Genomic DNA, 18,422 nt, shown 5'->3' on the forward strand with positions numbered 1-18,422 from the left:
TGGAAATAAGCCTAATCTTGCTCCATGGAGAGGCCATGTGGAGAGAGTGATGCCTAGTCAGCCCCTAGCTGTTCCAACCTGGCCAACTGAGGAATGGAAATGTGAGTTAGGAAGCCATCTTGGACATTTCAGCCCCAGCATATGAGAGAGTCTAGACTCACTAAGGATGGTTTCTGGTGATCTGTTTCATTGGTGGCTTTCAAGGAAGCTCAACTCTCAATATTCATGATAGGACATTGTCTTCTTCCCTTGAACCTGGGCTAGGCTAGCCATTTGCTTTAGCCAACAGAATGTGGATGATGTCATGCCAGTACTTGGCCCAAATGTGGCAGCATCAATCAGCTTTTGCATTTTTAGGGGTCCTCGGCTGCCACAAAAGAGGTCCAGCTACCCCGGTAGAGAAGCCACATGGAGAGGCCATACAGACAGGTCTCTTGAAAAGGAGAGGCCCCAAGACTCCATGGAGAGAGAAAGAAGTTCAGACATCAGGTGCCCAGCTGATGGCTTTGCATGAAGGAAGACCAGCAGAGTGACCCAACTAGGTCCAACCCAGATCACACCATCCTGAGCAAATAAAGTAGTTACTGTTTTAGTCCCTAAACTGTGGAGTTGATTGTGCAGTAACAGAAAACAGAAGCAATCAGGTAAGAGAAGGATCTTAAAACGTGTTATTTAGAACAAAATTCTTGTTGGGCTCGGCCATGTGATTTGACCTGGCTAATGAAATGTGAGCAGACTTGCTGTAGGTAGTGCAGAGGATTCAGCTGGGTCTCTTGTGTCTGGTCTTGTCCTGTGAGAAGAGCTGGCTAGGTGACCCTTGCTCTTTAGCCTGTGTTCCAGAACCACAGACATCCAGGGCAGACCTGCTTAAAGGCAAACCACCACAGCCAGTCCACAGACTGGTGAGCAAGAAATACACGTTTGTTGTCATGAGCCTGAGAGCTGAGATGTGAGAGTTGCTTCTGCTCTAAAATCTGACTACTAGGTTCGGCCAACCAAATACTATCTAAAGTCTTCCTTCAGGGAAACCTTTACAGCTTCCTGATGGGCCTCCCTTGCAGGCTGGATCTCAAAATCCCTGCTGTACCCCCACTCTTGGATTCTGACTCAAAATAAACAGGAAGTTCTTAAACAGAAAAGAGTGACATCACAGAATTGCAGCACTCATGTTATTGTCAAAACTCTGGGGAAATTTTTAACAGGCCAGGAGTTTTGAGATGTTTGATCAAAGACTGAAGAACAGAATACTGATTATTCTCAATTTGTCATCACAGTGATGCTGTATTCAGTTTTCAGTATGCTAGCTGAGGCTGCTGGCTGGGGTTCTAAGGGGTTGGAGTAGCCAAAGAAAATCTGGCCCACCATGTATACCACACCAGGTAACACTGAAAGGCCATGTAGCACCTGACCAATGGAGAGGAAATTAGACTGATGACACATGGAAGTCTCTTTCATTTTTTTTTTTTTTTTGGTCATTAGAAGTGGATTGATGAAGGAAGAATTTGAATTTTTCAAGGCATGCTCCCTGACCTTGCCTGTTCATAGCTAATGCTTCTACAGCCCTTTCTAGGTGCTAGGTTCTATTCTAAGCACTTTGTGTATTAAGTCCTTTAATTCCCAAGCAATCCAATGAAATAAGTCACATTATTACAGACAGAGAAACAGACACAGAGAATCATTTTCCCAAGACGACACAGCTAGAAAGTGGCAAAGACAGCATTCCAACCAAGGTGTTCCTACCTTGGAGCCCTTACATGCCACACTGAATAGTAGGATTAGATGGGGTGGATAGTGCTGTAGTTAGAGCTGGACCCCCGGAATGGATGGAGATGAGAGGTGCCAAGGACAACCGTGCCCAGCGTGGTCCTTACAATGACAGCAGAGTAGGCATGGTAATCACAGTACAGGGGCAACCAATGAAAGCCCTGGAACTTGGCATATTGCTCTAGTTCAAGGTCAGTCCTTCCCCTGGCAGGACAGAAAGATACCTTTACTTTTCTGCCACCTCTTGCTCTATGCCCCAGTCTGGTGGGAAGCAAGTTCACCATCTCACTACGCTACAGAATAGTATGTCTCATGGACCTGAAAAGCGTATAGAAGCAACTTCTTAAGATACATTGACATGATACATGTGTGGTGGAATAGAAAATCAAACTTAACAAGAATATACCTTAGCAAAGTCTGGGCTAATTCAGGATTCTGGAGCCTGTGAGGGCCTCCTAATCCAGAGTAAAGGACCGGTGAGAGCACCCTGCTTTCCCTACCACATAGAAGGACAAACAGTACCCGGGAGGTCATTTGGGAAATGTGAGGCAGCACGTACCACATACCATTTAGAATATTCCACTCTGTTGCATTTTGGTTCTAAAAGTGGGCGGCTTTGAGTGGCTTCTAGTCCAATATAGGCTATAGTACAAATCTGGTTACTCCCTTCTTATGAACCAGCAGAGCCACGAACACATTTAAGTCTTGTTTGTATCAATCTCTGTGAAGAGTGTGAGATTTTATCCTACTTGCAAACTTACAAGGTAGTTCTGGGTGCTGGGTGAAGACACCCAGCCTGCCCATTTGCTCCAAATGTCTTGTAGGCTTCTGTGGCATTCTTCCATCTCTGCCCCTTTATCACCAACACAAGGAGTGGGGCAATCCTTGCTCCCCCCGCAAATGAGAATAGTAAAGCCCTGGTGAATTTATTCAGAATTTTCCAATCAGAAAATCTAGAAAGAAATTATTCTCATTTCTACAAATGTTGAGGTTTTATGTTACACCAACATTTTATTTTAATTATGCATGGGGAAACACATGATCTTTTCAGTGCATATGGACTCTAAATGTTTTAATCCCTCAGAGGCAAATTTGCCTCTGACTCTATCCTCAACTTCACAAAAAGAAGTGAAGCAATGGGTCGATGTTCTGAGATTCACTGCATTATTGTTACTCTGTGACCCAGAAACAGGTGGTCTTGTGATAAGGAGAATGTCTACTGAAAGTTCATGCACAATGGCCCGTTGGACGCTAGCAATTTCCCTGGCTGGCTGGGATATATGTCTTGTGCCATAATCCCCAGTACAAAAGGGTTGTATCCTATAGCTACAGCAGAGTCACTTGGGAAACAAGGGGTGGACAGTGAATGGTTCTGTTTAAGATTTCCCTTAATAAAACCCTACTGAGATTTCTGCTTGCTGTGTTCTAACCTGAGGGCTCTGACAATCAGGTGGTCTCTCTAGCCAGAGTCGTAGTGCTTCTACCAGTGACCATGATAATGATTCCAATGAATTGGAAACCAAGACTTTCGTGTAGCTTTTTTTGGTTCCTGGTGTAGGAGGAAATAGGCTCATCTGGACTAGATGCTTATCTTCTCCTGACGTCACAGCAGTGTGCCTCCGCCCCTCCTGAGCTTTCCCAAGAGGGTGTCGCTCTGGTCTCAGAAAGTATTGCCATCTTCTGACTATTTGGGAATGGGTGCTCGGAGAGAACACACAGAAGTACATCTTTTGGAATTCCACACACTTGTGCATAGGTTTGTAAACCAATACCTTGCCCAGTGTTCTTCCAACACCCCCATAATGGGGGTCACATTTCCCTCTTTTTAGGTACTACTATCTGGTTTTGAAGTTGAGCTTCAAGAAACCCAGATGGCTTTCTCTTTCATTCCCATGAAGCTTTGCTAGCGCACCTGCAGCTGAGCCTTCCCCCCATCTGCCTTTCCCTGGCCTGACTGCATTTTACTCATGCTCCTTCTCCAACAGAGCAAGGCTTGGGTGTCCTGATCCCACAGAATGTACTCCAGTCAATAAAAGCTAAAAAGTACAGAAACAAATTCCACACAGAGATATTTATCATTTTATAGTTTTGTAAAAATCTCGAGGAAAATCTTCCATGTAAGCGTTAACAGAAGAAATTTTTCACATATTTAAAATAGGAAAATAGGATGGAAAACGTATTGAAAAATAGTAATTTGAGTTATAAATGGTGATCCTGTTTGCCTTGTTTTTATATTCACATTTAAATATTGTTCCAGGAATTGTCCTGTCAAACCAGCACATTAAGAGAAGATTGTGATTATCATTGGTTCACTATTCAGATTTTCACCTATGAGCCACCTGATTGATGCTCAAATTCGACAAGTTCACTTTGTTCCTTGCCATAAATTTTTGGCATATATCACTTGGGTGGATGTTACGTATCTGGAACATAAATGCTGTAAAAATTAATCCCCCCAGCACCACAGCCGCTGCAACAGCTATCAGTGTGTGTCCTGGAAATGGCAATGGAACTTCGTCAACATAAATCTGCAACAGAAAAAGCACAGTCTTTTAGCTTCCTGGATCTAGTCATTTGAGACATTAATTTTTTTTTTTGAGACACTGAATTTTACAGGATCTCTGTAACAGAGGGGATACTGTTAATCAATTTAGCAAACTTCTGCTCAGATACACACAGACATTCAGCATCCACAAAACCTAGAACCCATCTCTGGACAATCTGGCAAGTACACATTTGCACACAATACAGAATATAAATTCTATTGTCCTAGGTCTTTAACCCCAGGGGTCTGCAGGATAGTTACACTGCAGGAAAATGCTCTGTATTCAATTACGAGGAAGGGACAGAGTTCTGTGGGAAAACAGGAAATGCCTGCCAACTGCCCAGGGTGACCAGGGAATGCACTTTCTGAGCTGGGTCTTGAAGAGTAAGTGGGTTCCCAGAAGACAAGGAGAAGAATGGGCATTCCAGGGAGAGGGAATAAGCAAGTCCTCTTTTAAGCTGTCATCTTTTTAGAAAATCCCCTATGTGCTAGCATAGGGAAACTTCTGTAGATTCAAAATTCTTCCTATACCTGAATGGATAACTAATAAAAACAAGTTCCTAGAAGAGAGACAGGATTGTGGACAGAGGGGCATGGAGGTATCTTTTTCTCAGAGACTAGAGGCAAGGGAGGGTACCATTTCCATTAACTCTACAAGTGGGGGGTATATAGGAAGTAAGATGGTTCGAGACCAGTGACTTAGGTTTTCTCTGTGAAGTAGGAAGCTACATCACATTTTGAAGTAGAAGAAAGTAGAGATGAGTGGAAATAGGGCAGTGGCAAATGTGGAGAAATGCTAAGGATCGCTAAACTGCTTTAAGATATAGCTCAAGTTAATAATTAATTAATTGATTAATTAAATTAAATTAAATTAAATTTTAAAAAAAGATAGAGCTCAAGTTAAAGGTACCACCATCCTCCCAGCGACCAGAGGAGGTATGCTTTTTCTGAGGACCAGCCCTTGTATGCCATCGATTCTTTCATAATTTCTCTGAGATTCATTCTTTCCATTCCATTTTCAATACTGCTACCATGAGCTTTATTACCTTGCTTTGTATAAACAAGCCACTCAGCCCCCTCTCTGGGCTGTCAATCCATGTTGACATAATAATACTGTCAGATTCATCTTTGTAAGACACCTGTCTGTCTATAAAACACTCTTTTTAAAAAGTGAGGTTGCTTTATTTACAATGAAAAGAATTTTGACCATATGGAACAGGTACCGGAAGTGGGATGTTATAAGTAGCAGAACTGAAAGAGTGATTCTGGCCAAATGGTGTGGAAAGTGGGGAGAAACTGTTTTTTCCCATCTGGGCAGACAAGTACCCGCACAGTAATGGATCAGCTGGCTTAGCCATCTCCTGGTGTATTGGCACAGCCAATGGTGTGTGCCCAACGGTACTGGAATTATTGGGGATTTGATAGAAAATATTAGATATTGAATGTGATATTCAGGATGGTACTTGTGGTCTTCAGGATGGTACTACATGTAAACAAAAATCTTCCTTTTAAGCCAGACCATCAGAAGAGCTTGGATAATTAGCTTTGTTAAGAAACATCTAATCCATTTGCAACCACTGAGAGAGACAATTGTATGCTACATGTAATCGCAAAAGTGAAATTTCTTTTCTGTGCTGAAGTTAGAAAGAGCCAGAGGAAATAACTCATTGTAATCAAGTCTATTTGGGTTTTGTTTCCATCTTTCTGTTTAGCTTCCTTAGCGTTAGATATCTCTCCTCTTAGTCCCCACAGTCCTCATGGCTGACAGCAGTTCCTGGGTCTATAAGCTGTTTTTTTTTCAATATCATCAAGAAATCCATGTCCTGGCATTTGGAGCAAAACTCCTGTGATTCACTCTGACTGGGCTGTTGTAGATCATGTCTCCATCCCTCAGCACCTTTTTTCAAAAATGTTTAATAGCTTCTTCTTGCTGACAGGAACATTCTAAAATTCTCATTATGACCTTTAAGTTCTTCTACAGTTTGACCCTAACCAGCCTACTTTATTGTACAGAACCTTGCATCCCAGCCAAATGCATACTTCGAAGCCACTTAAGAGATAAGCTTTATGCTTTCTCTTAACTGTGTCTTTGCTGCTGCTGTTCTCTCAACCCAGAATGACTTCCTTACCCATTTTTTTACATAAAATAAAATTTTAGTCACCTTACCAGACATTAGAAACATCTCATTTGTTCAGTTAAGCCATCCATTACTTTTTAAAAGTAGAAACCTGTATCACCTCTGAATTCCATATTCACCAGCTAAACTACCACCTCTAAAATTCTTGCAAACAGTTTTTCCTCACATGTTTCCCTTCCAATCTTCTTTGACTATCCAAATATTCCACACCGTGTCTAAAAAAGTTAAACCCCAGAATCATAGAAGAGTGTCTTCTAGACACAACGTCACTTTACTGCCAAAATACTTCATTTTGTGTATCTTAAACACAGAGAATTCACTTAAATAGCCACAGTGTAATTACCAATATCAAGGCATTAACACTGAGACAATGCTGTTCTCTAATCTACAGACATTATTCAAATCTTGTCAATTATCCCAATAATATCCTTTAAGGTGCACAAAAATCCCCATTGTTTCAGGCTACTTTCAAAAGCAGGTGTCAACAGTCCCAAGAAACTTAGACCCTTTTCCTACTCTTTCCTAATGATTCTCTTCCTTCGTTCACTGTACAATCACTTCCTATCTTTCTTTTATTCATTTTAGTGGTTCCTCCTTCATTCCTGAAGCTTTGTGTCCTTCTGTTAACACTTCTTTTCAGCCTTGAAGAACTTCTTTATGTATTTTTTTAAAAAGAGAAGTTCTGCCAACAGTGAATTATCCTAGGTTTCCTTCATCTAAGAATGCTTTCATTTTTCCTTCATCCCTGAAGGATAGTTTCACCGGATACAGAATTCTGGATTGGCAGTCCTTCCTCCCCACCCAACCCCTGTTGGTGGTATATTAAAGATGTCAGGCCACTTTCTTCTAGCTTCCATGGTTTCTGAGGAAAAATAAGCAGTCATCCAAATTATTGTTTATGTACATGGCTTTGTTGTTGCTGTTGTTTTGCTGCTTTCAAGATTTTTTTTATCTTTGATTGTTAATAGTTTGATTATGGTATGTTTAGGCAGAATCTCTATATCTTCCTCTGGATTCACTAAGCTTCTTAAATATGTAAATTTGTGTCTTCACCAAATTTGGGACATTTTCAGCCTTTATTTCCCCTTCTTCTCCTCCTTCTCCTTCCTCTCTCTTCCCCCTCCCCTCCCCCTTTACCCTCTCCTCTCCCTCAACCTCATACTCCTCCCCCACCTCCCTCTCCTCCGGTACCTCCCCCTTCTCCCTCTCCTCTGGTACCTCCCCCTTCTCCCTCTTCTCCTCCTCTCCTTTCAACTCCTTCCTTTTTCTGTATCACTCCCTTTTTCTTGTCCTTCATGGACTCTGGGGACATAAATGGCAGACTTTTGATACTGTCACATTGATCCCTGAGGCCATTCTCTTTTAAAAGTCTTTTTTCTTCAGAGTGTTTTGCTTTCAAATTCACTAATTTTTTTCCTCTGCATATTTCTTCTGCTAGCAAGTTTATCCAGTGATTTTTAAATTTTAAATATTATATTTTCCAGTTCTAAAATCTCCATTTGGTTCTTTTTTATAGCTTCCATTTCTCTGTTGAGAATTCTTCCCTTTCCCTCTTCAGTCATTTCAAAAGTGTTTACTTTTACCTCACAGAACCTGGTTATCATGGCTGGTTTAAAACGTCTGTCTGTCTGATCAGTTCATTTGCCATCAGTTGCTTATGGTCTTTTCTTTTGAGGATTGATTATAGTTTCTTAGTTATTGGCATTTTGAGTAATTTTGGATTTTATCCTGGACATTTAAGATGTTTCTGTTGTGAGACTCTGAATCCTATTAAGAATTCTCTGGAAAACGTTGGGGTTTTTGTTTGTTTTAGCAGCTGGCCACACTGGTTGAGTTCAGATCAAATTACTTTACTCTCTGTGGTGGTTCCAGTGTCAGTTCAGTTTCAAAACTTTGGCTGTGCTCTTCTGTCTTTCTGGTTCCTGTGTTACTCAGGGGTTATTTCAGAACTGAAGTGGTATTTATATTGCAGGTTTATTTTGAAGTCTTGGCTATGCTTTTTTTTTTTTTTCTTTTGTTTATTTTTTGAAAGACTATTTTCACCAGTTTTTTGTTTGTTTGTTCTGTTTTTAATTTTTTAAATTTATTTTCAGCGTAACAGTATTCATTGTTTTTGCACCATACCCAGTGCTCCATGCAATCCGTGCCCTCTCCAATACCCACCACCTGGTTCCCCCAACCTCCCACCCCCCGCCCCTTCAAAACCTCAGATTGTTTTTCAGAGTCCATAGTCTCTCATGGTTCACCTCCCCTTCCAATTTCCCTCAACTCCCTTCTCCTCTCCATCACCCCATGTCCTCCATGTTATTTGTTATGCTCCACAAATAAGTGAAACCATATGATAATTGACTCTCTCTGCTTGACTTAGTTCACTCAGCATACTCTCTTCCAGTCCTGTCCATGTTGCTACAAAAGTTGGGTATTCATCCTTTCTGATGGAGGCATAATACTCCATAGTGTATATGGACCACATCTTCCTTATCCATTCGTCCGTTGAAGGGCATCTTGGTTCTTTCCACAGTTTGGCGACCGTGGCCATTGCTGCTATAAACATTGGGGTACAGATGGCCCTTCTTTTCACTACATCTGTATCTTTGGGGTAAACCAAGTAGTGCAATGGCAGGGTCATAGGGAATCTCTATTTTTAATTTCTTGAGGAATCTCCACACTGTTCTCCAAAGTGGCTGCACCAACTTGCATTCCCACCAACAGTGTAAGAGGGTTCCCCTTTCTCCATATCCCCTCCAACACATGTTGTTTCCTGTCTTGCTAATTTTGGCCATTCTAACTGGTGTAAGGTGGTATCTCAATGTGGTTTTAATTTGAATCTCCCTGATGGCTAGTGATGATGAACATTTTTTCATGTGTCTGAGAGCCATTTGTATGTCTTCATTGGAGAAGTGTCTGTTCATATCTTCTGCCCATTTTTTTAATATGATTGTCTGTTTTGTGTGTGTTGAGTTTGAGGAGTTCTTTATAGATCCTGGATATCAACCTTTTGTCTCTACTGTCATTTGCAAATATCTTCTCCCATTCCGTGGGTTGCCTCTTTGTTTTGTTGACTGTTTCCTTTGCTGTGCAGAAGCTTTTGATTTTGATGAAGTCCCAAAAGTTCATTTTCACTTTGTTTCCTTTGCCTTTGGAGACATATCTTGAAAGAAGTTGCTGTGGCTGATATCAAAGAGGTTACTGCCTATATTCTCCTCTAGGATTCTGATGGATTCCTGTCTCATGTTGAGGTCTTTTATCCATTTTGAGTTTATTTTTGTGTACAGTGTAAGAGAATGGTTGAGTTTCATTCTTCTACATATAGCTGTCCAGTTTTCCCAGCACTGTTTATTGAAGAGACTGTCTTTTTTCCACTGTATATTTTTTCCTGTTTTCTTGGAGATTAACTGACCATAGAGTTGAGGGTCCATATCTGGGCTCTCTACTCTGTTCCATTGGTATGTGTGTCTGTTTTTATGCCAGTACCATGCTGTCTTGGTGATCACAGCTTTGTAGTAAAGCTTGAAATCAGGTAATGTGATGCCGCCAGTTTTATTTTTGTTTTTCAATATTTCCTTAGCGATTTGGGGTCTCTTCTGATTCCATACAAATTTTAGGATTATTTGCTCCGGCTCTTTGAAAAATACCGGTGGAATTTTGATCGGAATGGCATTAAAAGTATAGATTGTTTTAGGCAGTATAGACAATCACCAGTTTTATTTTATTTTATTTTTTAAGTTTTTATTTAAATTCCAGTTAGTTAACTGGAACACATTTACAGCAGTATGGATCCATTACTGGGGCTGGCCTTAGGGCAGGGTCAGGATAGAGAAAGGAGAGGGGTGGGGAAATAGGGAGGAGGGGGAGAGGGAAAGAGGAAGGAAAGGAGGAAGGGGAGAGAGAGAGATTTTATTTTTGATAATGTGGTCTCAGTATTTGATAATGAGCGAGTGAGTCATTAATCAATTTAATCAAATCCTCATTCCTTCTCACCCCATCTTCCCCACAGGTAGCAAATGTCATTATATGAAGAAGCATAATTGAATTATTGTACATCTTGTGGTAATTTGGGGAGATTGATTATGGTTTCCAAATCTCGGATCTTGATAGTTTTTAGCAATGAATTTAATGAACAATGAAGATAGTCAGGAAGATTGTAATGGAAACTAAAATGCTATAGACATATGTTTCTTTGGGGACATGGCATGAGAGGAGAGGTGGTAAAAGTCTGAAAACAGAGTTAAAAACGGAAGATGGAGAGAGAACATAAACAAATACAGGCACTTTCTAAATTTTTCCCACTGTTGATGGGTCCTGCTACGTGTCACACACACTACCTTCATCATTACTGACAATGTCATCCCTGTTCTCCAGCATCCCCTGTCTTCAGGCCTTGTCCATCACACAAATTACACCATTTTCCTCTTTGGTGTCTCTTGCAGACACTTGTCATGTGACTTCCCCAGCCATCACTCCATCAGTACCTTATGCATTTACTGTACCTGAAATTCTTCAACTAAGTTACAAAAAGTGACTCCCGGAACAACGGACACTCTGAAGTGAAAAAGCTCAGAGCCCTGTGGAAAAAACACACCTGCTCAGTAGCAACACAGACACAAATGTTCCTTTACGCTAAAATACACAGTGGAGCCACTCTCCCTATAGTTGCTGCATAGAAAATTCCAATTTCCTTCCTAAGGCTCTTGGGCATCTACTTCATGTACCAAAATAAAAATGGAGGAAGAAGGACAATAGCTGAAACTTCTTTTTAGAATGAAGAAATATAAACATAAAACCTGACATGGCCTGGACAAATAATTTGGGCTAATCTTCATATTCATGGTTTTGATATGTCCACTTATTTTTACTGACTTTTGCAACAATTACCTGGATTATATCCACTTCATGTGTTCTTATAGACAGCTGGAACTGGAAGACATACCTATATATGTCCAGATAAAGGACACCAAACCCGTTTTAGTCCCTAAGTTTTGAAAATATCCTTTCTGCTCCACCTTGAAAAATAATCATTAGTTTTGCCTATGAGCTCCAAAAATAGTAAGTTAATGTTAAATTCAACTTTCAAATACCTTTAGAAATAATAATATCAAGAGAAAGGGAGGAAAAATAAATACCCTCCATGTATTTTAAAGATACAGTTTTCTACCATTGATGGACACTTACACTTTAAAACTTAAGCCAATCTTAGTTTAGACATGTATGTTTTATTTCAACTCAAAACAGGAAAAACAAAAGTGCTGTCAACTCACCTTTATACTTAAGTTGAGGCCTAAAGGATTATATACTGGAGCATTAAGACGGTGTTCTAAGTAATTTTTCAACTTCTTTACGTTTGCTGGTACACTGTGTTCTAAAAGTACGTGAAGTGTATTTTAAGCACACTTATGTTATTTTCACATTTTGCATAAAATGTACTACGTAATCAAGGTATAATAAAGGATTTCCCTCTGCAACATGGCTAAGTTATCCCAGACTTTTGGTTTGCTTTGACTATATAGAAAATACATTTAGGAAATATTAGGCCTTATAGCTAATATTTCATCTCCTCAGGGACATTGTCAAGAAGGACAAGACCTGTGGGGCACATGGGCACCTCAGTCAGTGAGGTATGTGACTCTTGATTTCAACTCAGGTCATGATCTTAGGATTGTGAGATCTAACCCGACACTGGGCTCCGAGCTGGGCCTGGAACATGCTAAAGATTCTCTCTCTCCCTCTGCCCCTTCCCCCGCCCTGCTTGTGCACTCATTCAGGCTGACCTTTCCTTCCAGCTGCATGCTCTTGACCAGTCCTAACCTGCACATACTTTGTATCTTTGGCAAAGAGATAAATTCAACCTTAGACGTTGCTAAATAATTTTCAATAAGGTAACAGAAAACTTTCATAATAGGATCATTTAAATCTTTTCTAAAAGAGTGATCAGGTATTCTTGCCTTTCTTACAATTCTTTCTAAGACCAGATATATAATGAGGGGATTAACAATTGCAGTGGTATAATGGTACAGGAGATCTACAGGGGAAAAAGCTCTGATAGTAGCATTTGCCAATTTCTGTGGTGTTAATAGTCTCACCATGGTTAACTGCAAGCTACTAATGGCTTAACAATCCAGTACATGAAATGTTTGAATATTTGACAGTCAGTGCTCAAAATCTGGTAACATTAGGCTCTAGCACACCACAGAAAATTGGGACGTTAGTTAAAACAAAATATTTAGTAGTTTTCTTTGTTAGATTTTCATTTCAAGAATGCATATAGTGGGCAGAGTAAAACTCACTGAATACCCAGTATTTGGATACTTGGTAACATATTAATGGCTGATCAAAATTTCATTTAATTGTATCTATGTATTTATCTATGTACTGACTGAACAATTTCATCAAAGTGTTTATATACATAAAATGTACAGGAAAGAGTTGTATATTCAAGGTAAAATTGAATTGTGGTAAATTGCATTTTTCTTTTTTTAAATTTTTTAATATACTTTTATTTAAAATTTATATTCAGCATAACAGTATTCATTGTTTTTTGCACCACACCCAGTGCTCCATGCAGTCCGTGCCCTCTCCAATACCCACCACCTGGTTCCCCCAACCTCCCATCCCCCGCCCCTTCAAAACCTCAGATTGTTTTTCAGAGTCCATAGTGTCTCATGGTTCACCTCTCCTTCCAATTTCCCTCAACTCCCTTCTCCTCTCCATCTCCCCATGTCCTCCATGCTATTTGTTATGCTCCACAAATAAGTGAAACCATATGATAATTGATTTTCTCTGCTTGACTTATTTCACTCAGCATAATCTCTTCCAGTCCTGTCCATGTTGCTACAAAAGTTGGGTATTCATCCTTTCTGATGGAGGCATAATACTCCATAGTATATGGACCACATCTTCCTTATCCATTCGTCCGTTGAAGGGCATCTTGGTTCTTTCCACAGTTTGGCGACCGTGGCCATTGCTGCTATAAACATTGGGGTACAGATGGCCCTTCTTTTCACTACATCTGTATCTTTGGGGTAAATACCCAGTAGTGCAATTGCAGGGTCATAGGGAAGCTCTATTTTTAATTTCTTGAGGAATCTCCACACTGTTCTCCAAAGTGGCTGCACCAACTTGCATTCCCACCAACAGTGTAAGAGGGTTCCCCTTTCTCCACATCTTTTTAAAAAATTTTATTTTTTATTTATTTATCATTCTTATTTTTATTTTTTTTTTTAGTAGGCTACATGTCCAGCATGGAGCCAGACTTGGGGCTTGAGTTCACGACCCAAGATCAAAACCTGAGCTGAGATCAAGAGTCAGATGTTTAACCAACTGAGCCACCCAGGTGCCCCAAAGATTTTTACTTTTAAGTAAGCTCTACTCCCACTGTGGGGTTCGAACTTATAACCTCAATATCAAGAGTCACATGCTCTACTGACTGAGCCAGCCAGGTGCCCCTTATTTTTCTTATTTTAAAAAAAAATTCTGCATCTTTTAAATTATTTTACCATAGAATTTTGAAGAAACTTGGCTTGTAAAATTAGGAGGTAGATTCTCTCTCTCTCTCTCTCTCTCTCTCTTTTCAAGTTTTATTTATTTAAGTAATCTCTATACCCAAGGTGAAACTTGAATTCATGAACCTGAGATCATATGCTCTTTGGACCGAGCCAGCCTGGTACCCCTAGAAGACAGGTTCTATAGGCTATCTGGCCATACATTTTAGAACTTCCTCTGTAGCATTGCGAAAGCAGTCTAAAGAGACAACTAGACCAACATGTAGCACAAATTGTATCATTTTTGCTACTCATCTACAAAATGGCTTTCAAATGTTTTGCAGTTCAAATTGTTCAAAAATGCTTTCATGCCATGAAATCCAGGGCACGGAAAGTAATAATGAAATACATGGGAGACAAGAGGAGGAGAGTGAACAGCAATGTGCCAGTCAATTAAAATTCTTCTCCAAAGAGGGGTGCCTGGGTGGCTCAGTCATTTAGGCGTCCAACTCTTGGCTGCTTCTTGCATAAACAGGTTTCATAAGCCACTTACCTGGGTAATAACAACATTAAATGTAAGACAAAATAACCATACAAGAAAGCAAACCCTACTTAGTTTCCAGTTTTCTCTGCTATTCACTTCAGTCACAGTAACCAGATATGGAGTTTCCACGGGGATATGTCCATCCTCACTGTAAATTTCCAAAGAAATTGGATATTGTGTAACTGGAAACTTAAAACGAGGAACCTAAAATTCAAATTCCAAGAATGAATGTCAAAACTCAAGACTAATTTCATTTCTTCGTAAAGAGTTAATTCTATTCAGATACATTTCTTTAAGAGTTTGGCCATTCTAAATGACATGTGCCTCTTAGGGTTCCCACCTTCTCAGCCCATGAGAAACAATCTGTCTCACAGGAGAATGAGCATGAACTCCCAAAGTAATACACAAACATTGTGGTAACAAAATTTGTAACTTTCTTTTGGCCCTTTCAGGAATTTGCTGTGATGGTATTCAAACTTTGTTGGATAACTGGTATCTCACAAGGCAGTGCATGAATTGGATCTTGCCCACCTCCCTCCCACCTCTCTCCTGGCCAGCCATGATCTCTCAGCCACACTCCTGAACCTTGGGCTCTGGGGTCAGAGTTCAAATGCAGCTTTCCCACATATTAATGATGTGATCTTTGACAAACTACCTGGCGTGTCTGTGCTTCAAAATTAATGAGACAAATCATGGAAAATGCTTAGAGCAGTGTTTAGTAGACAGTAAATGCCCAAGAAATATTATTGTAATTCAGTGAGGGGAGAATTCCAGGGGTATATATAACAATCCTCATAATTCACTGCTAATGCTGTGCTCGATATGGTATTAAATGATTTTATCTTTACATAAAGGATAAATATATAGATAGATCTACATATATAGAGAGATACCTATAGATAAATGTATACATATCTCTCTATATAGATATATAGACTGAGAGAGAGAGAGAGAGACTCTATATAGACTCTACAGTCTATATATATAGACTATATATATAGAGTCTATAATGCTATGATATAGTTTTACAAGGCCTTGAAAAAGACCTACTTGAAAGTTATATTAAATGCATTTAACTTAGCTAATGCAAACACCAATATCCATCTGATACACCTTTGAATGCTTTGAAACTAACAGAATAAAATATATGACACAGAACCCATTCTCTTCACCAATATACTATACTGTCTTCTATTTTGTCACTACTCCGAAACCGAGCTCCTTGGTTACAAGGACTTCGACTTCTATATTCCCAGTACTGATACACATTAGATACTCAATAATTTTTGAATGAATCTGTATCCATTGTAATCTAGTATAGTGTATGACAGGTTACAAATTGTTTAGGGTGTCTTTATAAGAATGCTGCGAAATGGGCAGTGTGGTGCACCTATTATTCTGTTTTGCAGAGGTGGTTCATTACCTTGTTTAGGGACATTTAAATCCAGATCTTCCTAGGCTGTCCTGTTTAGTTCTATGTCATAATAAGACATTACTTCCACGTCTTAACTTTCATATTGAATCAAAATGCATACTTCAGAATCTTATATTAATATGAAAGTACTTTGTCTTCAGGCAATTAAAAAAGACCTTACCTTTTCTCTGCAATCTGAGAAAGCAACAGCATGTGAAAACTTCTGATCATTTGTGCAATTACACTCCTCCCGAGTAGACATGTTAGCGCACTGTTTGAATTTACCAGATCTCTGCAAAGAGAATACAGGTTGACTTGCTTTTTGTGCGGCAGGATTTCTGCAGATTGAGTAAATATTTGCTAGATATTTGTCTCCCGAATGAATAAAATTCCTGAGAAGGTAAGAGGGGGAAAATTCCTTTGGTAATGGACTAAAAGTACAGTATTTCTGAATTTTGTTTCCTTGCTTGGTAATTTGAACTCAAGTATCAGCTGCTTGCCAGGTTGATGTTTAACATGCATTGGATCTTCAAAGTCTGTGTTATTCTGAAGGCAGCACATCAGGACCATGAGACTTCCTGCTCTGGATCCCTCCCATCACAGGCATGAAGACAGAGACCTAGAAGCAGCAGATGTGATGTGATGGGGCTGTGGACTTGACGGAACCCTCTCCAAGTCTACCGTTTCATGCTTGCCCTTCTTCGTGGCATTCACTAGTTCACTAATAATTTAAAATCTCCATTATAACTGTCCATTTGTCATTCATTTTTTTATTTGATCACTCTTGCTAGAGATTGGCTTTTGATTTTGATAATCAGCTCTATTTGTTTTAAATGTTAGTCTTCCTTTTACTTTTTTTTTAAAGGATTACCATACCTCCCCCCAGCTTCTTTTTTTCTTCTCCCTTTTATTGAGATAAAATGTACCATTTAAACCATTTTTGAATGTACAATTTGGTGAGTTTTTGTACATTTGCAATGTTGTTCAATCATCACTACTGTGTAATTCCAGAACACTGTTATTGCCCCAAACAGAAACCCTGTACATATTAATAGTTACTTCTGCTCGGCTCAGTTGGTGGAACATGCGACTCTTGACCTCAGGGTTGTGAGTTCAAGCCCCATGTTAGATGTAGAGATTACTTAAGAATAAAATCTTGAAAAGAATAGTTACTCTTCTTTTCCCCCTCCCCCCAGCCCATCTAGTCCTTCTATTTTCTATCTCTATGAATTTTCCTATTCCAGACATCTTATATAAGTAGAAATATATAATATGGCCTTTTGTGTCTGTTTTCTTTTGTTCAAATATTGTTTTTGAGGTTCACCCATGCTGTGGCATATGGCAATACTTTGTTCCTCTTTATGACTGAGTAATATTCCATTGTGGGGATATTGCCTATTTTGTTTATGCATTCATCAGTTAATGGATATTTGGTTGTTTCCCCTCTTTGGCTATTACCAATAACACTGGTATAAATTTTCTGTTTGAACATATATTTTCAATTTGGGGGGTGGGATGTATATCCAGGAGTAAAATTGCTGGGCCATAGAATAATTCTGTATGTTTATCTTTCTGAAGACCTGCCAAAATGTTTGCAACAACAGCTGCCCATATCATATCCTCCTCAGCAATGGATGAGAGTTCCAATTTTTCCACTTTTTCACCAACATTTGTCATTTTCCATTAAAAAGATTATTACAGGCATCCAAATGGAGGAGGTGTGGTATCTCATTGTGATTTTGATTTACATTTACATAAGGACAAATGAATCAAGCATTATTCATGGGCTTCTTGGCCATCTGTATCTTTTTTGGAGGACTCTCTACTCAGAGACTTCATCTATGTCTGACTGGGTGGTTTGTCTCCTGATTGTGGAGTTGTAAGAGATCTTGAGAGAATCTGGATACTAGATCCTTATCAGATAAATGAACTGCAAATATTGTTTCCCATTCAGTGAGTATCTTTTAACTTTCTCGACAGTGTTCTTTCACCCACGCACGAAAATTTTTAATTTTGATGGAATTAAAATTTATTTATTTCTCTGTTGTTGCTTGCACTTTAGGGCCATAGTTAACAAATCATCACTTTACCAAAGAGACAAAGGTATACACTTACACAATCTTACGAGAGTTTTGTGTTTTAGCTCTTACATTTAGGTTTTCAATCCATCTTAGGTTAATTTTTGCATCTGGTGTAAGATAGGTGATCAAATTCATCCTATTCAATGTAGGTATTCATTCAGTTGTCATGGCACCATTTGTTGAAAAACATACTCTCTCTCCTTCAAGTGGTCTTGGCTCAAGTGTCAAGACTCAGTTGACCACAGATGTATGGGTTTATTTATGGATTCTCAATTCTATTCCATGGATATATATGTCTATCCTTGTGCCATTATCACACTGGTTTGATTACCATGGCTTTATAATAAATTTTGAAGTTGGGAAGTGTGGGTTCTCCCACACTTTGTTTTCTTTTCTCAAGATGGTTTTGGCTGTTCAGAGTCTCTTGAAATTCCTTATGAATTTTAAAATCAGCTTTT

General features: G+C 39.4%; 1 protein-coding gene across 4 annotated transcripts in view; it reads right to left on the minus strand.

The window, feature by feature from the left end:
- Positions 1-3,950: 3,950 nt before the first annotated feature.
- Positions 3,951-18,422, minus strand: part of CATSPERB (cation channel sperm associated auxiliary subunit beta) — a 116,972-nt gene continuing 102,500 nt past the window's right edge. For 3 of the 4 annotated variants that reach the window (XM_032878646.1, XM_032878647.1, XM_032878648.1), the window contains 5 exons: positions 16,065-16,175; positions 14,538-14,673; positions 11,706-11,806; positions 10,938-11,012; positions 3,951-4,292 (listed from right to left, as the gene is read on the minus strand). In XM_032878646.1, coding sequence (XP_032734537.1) covers positions 4,089-4,292; positions 10,938-11,012; positions 11,706-11,806; positions 14,538-14,673; positions 16,065-16,175 — 627 coding nt within the window. In that variant the 3' untranslated portion in view covers positions 3,951-4,088. The remainder of the gene's footprint in view (positions 4,293-10,937; positions 11,013-11,705; positions 11,807-14,537; positions 14,674-16,064; positions 16,176-18,422) is intronic. The other variant, XR_004385141.1, reaches the window with a different exon arrangement.

Source organism: Lontra canadensis, unplaced genomic scaffold (assembly GCF_010015895.1).
Source record: "Lontra canadensis isolate GAN:19392208 unplaced genomic scaffold, GSC_riverotter_1.0 scaffold64, whole genome shotgun sequence".
NCBI classification, from domain to species: Eukaryota; Metazoa; Chordata; class Mammalia; order Carnivora; family Mustelidae; genus Lontra; species Lontra canadensis.